The sequence below is a fragment of the Lagopus muta genome, chromosome 23, assembly GCF_023343835.1.
Source record: "Lagopus muta isolate bLagMut1 chromosome 23, bLagMut1 primary, whole genome shotgun sequence".
NCBI lineage: Eukaryota > Metazoa > Chordata > Aves > Galliformes > Phasianidae > Lagopus > Lagopus muta.
In genome coordinates this window covers 5,608,466-5,615,520 of record NC_064455.1, presented here as the reverse complement: position 1 = coordinate 5,615,520, position 7,055 = coordinate 5,608,466, and the positions used below count along the sequence as shown (strand labels likewise).

Genomic DNA, 7,055 nt, shown 5'->3' with positions numbered 1-7,055 from the left:
CCCAGCCCCTCTCCTTCCCAGACCACCATGATCCCAGCAGCAACCAAAGGGTCTTCATCTTCCCTGTCACCGGTCTCCTCATCTTCATCACCAGAGCTCCCACCACGGCCCCATGCTCTGCTCTGCAGTGTTCTGCCCTCACCCCACACTACTCCTCTGCTCCCACCTGCATTTCTATGAGTCGCCATCCCACTCCGTGCCCCCCTGCCGGGTGGGGGGCAGGGTTTGTCCACCCAAAGCTCTCCATCTCCAGGCTCCTTGCAGCCCTCTCCCACTGGCACTGGGCTGTGTGAGCTCGCAGATCCCGGACAGCACAGAAACATCTCCAGCCCTGAGTGGGGCACAGGACCGGTCCCCATCCCAGTGCCCACCCCACAGCACAGCGCAGCCATGGAGCAGCACTGAGCGCCGGATGCTGCTCGCTGCTGGCCAGGACGTGAGTCCACCATTACTGCCCTGGTACTGCTGCAAGGAAGGTTGGATTCAGAGCTTACAGGAGAGCCTTTTCCCTCTGCTGACTGCACTGACACGCACTTTATTTTGCAGGTATTAAAAGACCGAAAGCACAGCCCCTGCCCATGGCCCCACGTACACTCTGGCTGTGGGGAGGGGGCTGGTGTGGCAGTGTCTGCATGCTGGGGGGTGCTGGGGTGGCCGCGAGCAACCATGGTTCATCCCTTTGGCCGCGTCCCTGTGCCCATCAGAGGAGCAGCAGTGGCTCTGCCATGCTGCCCCGCACTCCTGGTGCTCTCCCCATGGGGACATGGAGGTGGGGATGGCAGGGACGAGTGGTGGTGGCAGGAGGGGGCGGTGGGGGCTGTGGGGACCGTGGGGGGGCTCAGAGCTGCCCGGCACCGCTGGGGTCACACTGCAGCAGGCGCACGATGGACGGATCGCTCTTGGCACCTTTGATGAACTCCTCCAGGGACAGTTTGCCTGCAGGGAGACACGGCTCAGTGCAGCAGCCACCAGCCCACCCAGGCACACGGGGGCACCTGGGGACACCCCCCACCCACCGGCTGCCCCCCATGTGCGATCAGCACCCCGAGCCCCTCACTGCCAGAGCTCCCCCCAACCGTGCAACATTTAATCAGTGAGCACACAGCTCCCTCTAAGACCCCCGGATTTAACCATGAGACCTTTCCCTTAATCCTCTCCTTCCCCTCTCATTTACCGTCGTTATTAGTATCCATCTGTCGGAAGATTTTTTCCGTTCTTTTCTCTGGAGTCGATTCATCTTCGGGCATATTCATGACAGAGGAGACCATTTTGTAGATGGCCTGAGAAAGGGATGCGGGGATGGGGACAACACCGATGGGGACAGTGCCCACTGCCACCGACCCGAGGATGGGGACAGAGGGCTTCCCGCACCAGGGCCGGGTCCCAGACCATGCAGGGATTCAGCTCCCAGCAGAGCTGGGGCAGATGGTGGGCAGCAGCCGTCTCACAGGAGATGGATGGGAGCTGCTCCCACAGCGCCCAGTGAGGTGCCACCAAATCAGCCTCAGCGCTTCCCCTCTGACACTGCAGCCACCGGGCTGCGGTCTGGGCAAGGGGCGTGCGTGGGGATGGCCACCCGGCCCCCAGGACCACCGCGGGCACCGCGTACCTGCACGATCTCCAGCATCTCCTCTCGGCTGATGTAGCCGTTGCCATCCAGGTCGTACATGCTGAAGGCCCACATGAGCTTCTGCTCCAGCTTCCCGCGGGAGGTGACGCTCAGCGCAATGATGAACTCTCGGAAGTCGATGGTGCCGTCGCCGTTGGTGTCGAAGGTGCGGAAGACGTGCTCAGCAAACTTGGAGGCGTCGCCGTAGGGGAAGAAGTTGGCGTAGATCTTCTTGAACTCCTCCACGTTGAGGATGCCCGAGGGACAGTCCTTCAGGAAGCCCTTGTACCAGCCCTGCAGCTCCAGGTCGGAGAACTCGGTGTTTTCCCGCAGGTCCTGGAGCATCTCGGGGCGCAGTTTGCTGTTCTGCTTCCCCATGCTGCTGGGCACGCCGACCCCAAAGGAGGAGCACCTGGCCCTGCGCGGGTCCCTGAGAGCTACAGGAGGGGAGAGGGATGGGGCAGCGCTCCCCGGCAGCCCCCAGGCACCCGCACAGAGGTGTGCACCGATGCGGATCCCTCCATGCCGCCGTCCCCCTCTGAGCTGCTGGTGGCAGCCCCAGGGACAACGCAGCGCAGCGCCAGCCCCCCTCCCTTTGGGTAATACGCCCTGATGGGTCATTTGCATAATATACTGGGTGATATATAGCTGGCATCAGGAGGGCACAGCAATGGGGAGGAGGGGATTCGGCCCCGGCGGAGGGCTTTGGGTGCAGATCTGAATGGATCTGGGTCAGCTCCCTCAGGGGGGGTTATTTTTGGTGCCTCCGACCTCTCCGTTTGTGTTTGGTGCCTCCGGACGGCTCCAGAGCTCCGGGGAGAGCTGGGAGACACAGTGTCCCCTTTCAGCCACAGCCCCCTCCCTGCACCTGGGTGCCCAGTGGGGACCCCAGTGAGGGGTGGGAGGGGTGGGGGTGTCTGCGGCACCCAGAGTACCACTGCCCCAACCCCCCAGACCCCAACCCCCCTTCCTTTGAGATAAAGGTGCACAGGATTCCCCATGACAAAGAACCCCATAGGGACTCCCTCCAGAGACTGTGGGACCCACAACCGCTCTCCATCTCCCTCACTGTGGAGCGTTGCAGCTCAGCGTCAGGGCTTTGTGCAGTCTCTGAAAATGGGCACAGCTGGGGGGGGGGAGGAAGGACGGAGGGGACCCCCAGGGAAGATGCATCTGGGGCAGAAGGGATCTACAGGGAAACCCCCCCAGGGAGGGAGCTGCAGGGACCCCCCCCTCCAAGGGATGGTGCCCCCGCGGTGGGAGGCATCGGGGGACCTCCGCAGGAAGGTGCTGCGGGGTACGGGCGGACCGGGAACCCCCCCGGGGCGGGGGCTCTGCAGCCTCCGGCAAAGAGGGACGCACCCGCAAGGCTGAGCCTGATGCTGTCCCCGTTCCCCCCATCTCCCCCCGGTTCCCCCCGGTCCCGCCGCCCCCTACCTGCCCGGGAAGAGCCTCCAACGCCGCCGCTGTGCGCCAACGGGGAGCGCCCTCCGGCTGTGCCCGCCGCAGCGCGGGGCTACGGGGCGGCACCGGCACCGGGGGGGGGCACGGGGGGGCACGGCGGGCACCGGCTGCAGTCAGCCCCCGCCCGCCCCGGGCTGCCCCACCCGCCGCGAAGCCCCGCACCCCCCCCCCCCATCGGGCACTGCCGAACCCACAGCTTCGGGCTGCTCTTGCGAGGGCTGGCACAGCGCTGGACCGGTACTGGGAGCGCTGGGACTCCTGCGAGCCCATCGGTGGCTCAGGTGCCTGCAGCCCCAGGCGGGCGCTTTCATGTGGCCCTGGAGAGGTTTTCAAGGGCACTTTTGTAAAAATCGCTCGGCTGTTGCATAGGGTGCGATTCTGCTCCATGGTGGATGGGATGGGGCTGCAGCAAGAGCACAAACAGCCTCTGTGCACGGCCCTCTCCTTGGGGCACCGCTCTCTCCACCACCCCTCCCAGCTCATCCGCCAACCCCCCCATCCCCTCAGAAGGAGCCGCAGCCCCAGAACCCCACAGCGATGGAGGAATTGGAGGCCATGGGCAGCTCCTATTGTGCATCACCAACCCCTGGGCATGGGTTTCTCCATCACCCCCCTGCTGGCCCAAGTGGTGCCCAGCCAGGTGCTTTGGAGTAAAAAGGGGACATTTGGGGTGGGATGCGGGAGGTGGGCACATCTCAGGGGTCACCGCTCAGGCGATGGAGCAAAGCAGCTGCCCCTGCACCAGGAAAAGGCGCCCGCAGAGCCAACTGCTGCCCAGACGGAGCGACATCCCCGCGGGTTTTCCTGCCTTTCTGCACCTCTCTGTCAATTGGCAAAGCCTGGGATTGTTCCGAAACACCGCGGGGAGCAGATGGTAAGGGCAGATGGGAGGAAGAGGCACTCTTCTCCGAATTCCACAAATAAATATGCATAAAGTGATTAAATCCACAGCCCTGGCTCCGTTTTGGGAGTTTTAGAAGGGTCCAGGCAGGGAGCTGGGGCTCCATTTCCCTGGATCTGTGAGGGACAGCCCAACCCGTGGCTGGGGACACCTCTACCACCACATGGGGACCTTGCAGGAAGAAGCAATTGCTGATATTAAAAGCAAGATTGGTTTCTTAGTGCTCTTCACTCCTTTTAAATAGCTGTGAGCACTGAGCTCAAGGGTGCTGTGGGATGGGTCTGGGCTGGTAACACGGAAATGGTGATGAAAGCAGGAGGACATTCAGGAAAGGTGAAAGGAAAGGGCTGAAGGATTGCAAATGGGGCTTTGGTGTGAGCAGCAAGGTGAGGAAGAGGAGGAAATAATGCTGTGGAGCACAAAGGCTCCCTGTGTGCTGGGTGCTGCTGGCAGCTCCCTGCAGGTGGGGGTGCCTTGTCCCCTGCAATAATCTTCATATCTATTTTAATCCCCCTCTGTATGAGTGACAGAGGGCACAACTGACGCAGGATGATTTGAAAGCATCCCATTTAACTCAAACCCGGCCCTAAAACCACCTAATCCCCCACACTGAAATGGATCACAGGAGGCAGAGGATAATGCGGGGCGCGGGCAGGACCACGCTGTACCATCAAACCCCCTGCAGTGTACCAGGTCCCTGGCTGGGGGTCAATGGCCCATCCCCTCCCCTCTGTACCCCATTCCTCCATCCCCAGCACTCCCTGCTTTTGCCCTGCAGCTCTCAGGCACTGTGGGACACGGCAGGGAAGAGGAGCAGAGACGACCACGGGCTGTGCTGCGATGCCAGCCCCTCACTGGGCAGAGAAATTACGGGATCCCCTTCATCTGCTCCTCCTTCCCTGCCTTGTCCCATTCCCCTTCCCCTTGGCTCTGCTGACCCCACAGCTCGTCTGTATCCCCTTGCCCTGCTCAGCCCCGGAGGACGTGGTGAAGGTGAGCAGAGCGCAGGGCCGGGGCTGCAGGGATAGCTGAGGATTAAATGCAAATGCCCAGATAATGAGGATCTTTGGTAAAAAGCCCATTTGTATAATTTAAATCTCTAATAGGCTTCCTGGAATACAAAGCCCTTTGTGATGCCCGATCTCATCTGGATCAGGAGCCACTCGCTCACTAAATCTTGACTTAGAGCCATGGGGATGCAGGGATGTTTCATAACCGAGTGGCTTCATCCCATGTCCCCACGTCCCCATCCCCATGTCCTGGTACTGTCCCAGGGCACTCACCTTGCTGAGGTCGAAGCTCCCAGGGCCGTGTGCCAGTTCCCAAGGGGCACACGTATGATGGCAGTGGGACATGTGCTCAGGTGTGCTGGGACACAGGGCAGGGCCGTGTTTTGGGGCACCGGGGCACAAGCAGTCCCCCAGATCCCAGTGACAGCAGGGCAGGAATGCATGAGCTCTGGGTTCTTGGCGCTTGGTTTTTCAAGCAGGGACTGCAGGAGCAGTGGGGGCTCCCGGCTCCACTCTGCCCCCTTTCTCCACGCCTCGGGGCTCAGTGTTGCAGGCGGTTGGGCTGCACTCAGCGCCAGCTCTGGGGCTGCAGCACACGCCATGGCAGGGCCGGAGGGCTGGGAGGTGCCACTGCCATCCCAGCAGTGTGCAGGGACAGGGGAGGAGGGCGGCGGGGTGAGGGAGAGCACCGAGAGGACGGTGGGCTTGGATTCGTCCTTCAATCCCACAGACCCTAAGGGCCAGATGTGTTCAACATCGCCACCAGTGCCACCAGTGCCACCAGTGCCACCGGCGCCACCTCCACGCGTCCCTCGGGCTCCCTCTGGCGGCGCTTCGCCCAGCCTCTGGGGCGCCTCGGGAGCTCCGGGTCCTGCGTGGCACCGCCGCAGGGGTTCGGGTGGGGATTTCACGCCCCGCAGCTCGCAGCCGGCGCCCCCCTCTCTCCCCCGCTCCCCCCCGTGAGTAGCAACCGGCGGTCACGTGTGGGCGCGGGGCGGGCCCGGTACGGGTGCCGGCAGGTGGCAGCAGCGGCCCGTGGCGGTGCGCGGCGTGGCCCCGGGGCGCCGCTCCGTCCCTCCGCGATGCGCAGAGCTCTTTACCGGGCAGCATCTCCAGGAGCCGAAGGCTGTCCCGTGCTCGGTATCCCCCGGGACGCGGCACTCCCAGGTGCGCTCACGCCAGACCTGCAGCACCCTGACTGCAGCTCCCCTGCAGCTCCTGCGGTCCCGAGCTGGAGCAGAACAGGGATGGCCGTGGCCTCCCTGGTGTCCGTCTGGGGATGGAGATGGAAGACGAGTGCGTCGTGTGCTTAAATGCTTAATTAGAGCTGCGACTTAATTGCTGCACTGAAGACATGATGAGCGTTGCGTGATTTGAATATTGCAGTGCTGGGACTGGGGGGGCTGAGGAGGATCCGTGGAAACAGAGCTACAGGCAGCAGAGCCGGAGCACCCCAAAAGCCTCCCCAGGGGTGGGGAAGGAAAGGGGACAAAGGGATGGAAGCAGCGCTGTGCGGTGGCAGTGGAACCCACCAGTGGTGGCAGATGTTGGAAAGAACAAACGTTGCTCTTGTATTTGGAAAGGGAGGGAAGGAAAAAGCAGGGAAAGAAAGGGAAAAAACAGGCAACCGTGCAGTCTTCATCTTCTGGAAAAATACCAGAACACATCACAGCCTTACTGCAGGAGCCTCCTGGTGCTGGGTGAGGGGGAACAGCTGGGGCTCATTGCTGGTGTGGGACGGCTCCAGCCCCAGTGGCTCCTTCCTTTGGGGATTGCAGGGACTCCCTTGGCTGTATTACAGGCAGAGAGTTTGAGTTCAATTGAATGGGTGAAGCAGGGCTGGGAGCAGCGTGTGCCCCTGTGTGCCCCCGGTTGGACTCAGGAGAAGCGCTCCCACCTCCCCCAGCTGTGCCTCACTGCTCCCTGCTGCAGCGGCTCTGTCTGGATCAGCCTCTGCTGGGAGATGTGGGCAACAATCCCTGCACCACGCAGCTGCTGGGGATTTGGGAGTCCCTGCAGAGAAATGAAGGCAGAGAAATGCTGGTGCTGGGAGCTGCGATCACCACTTCGT

At 62.4% G+C, this 7,055-nt stretch overlaps 1 protein-coding gene across 1 annotated transcript; it reads right to left on the bottom strand.

Moving 5' to 3' along the window:
• Positions 1-515: 515 nt before the first annotated feature.
• On the bottom strand, positions 516-3,116 carry HPCA (hippocalcin). Its single transcript, XM_048968802.1, has 4 exons — positions 3,047-3,116; positions 1,610-2,046; positions 1,175-1,280; positions 516-936 (listed from the first exon to the last, which is right to left on the bottom strand). The coding sequence occupies exons 2-4, from the start codon at positions 1,985-1,987 to the stop codon at positions 839-841; spliced, it is 582 nt and encodes a 193-aa protein (XP_048824759.1). The 5' UTR covers positions 1,988-2,046; positions 3,047-3,116; the 3' UTR covers positions 516-838.
• Positions 3,117-7,055: the final 3,939 nt, after the last annotated feature.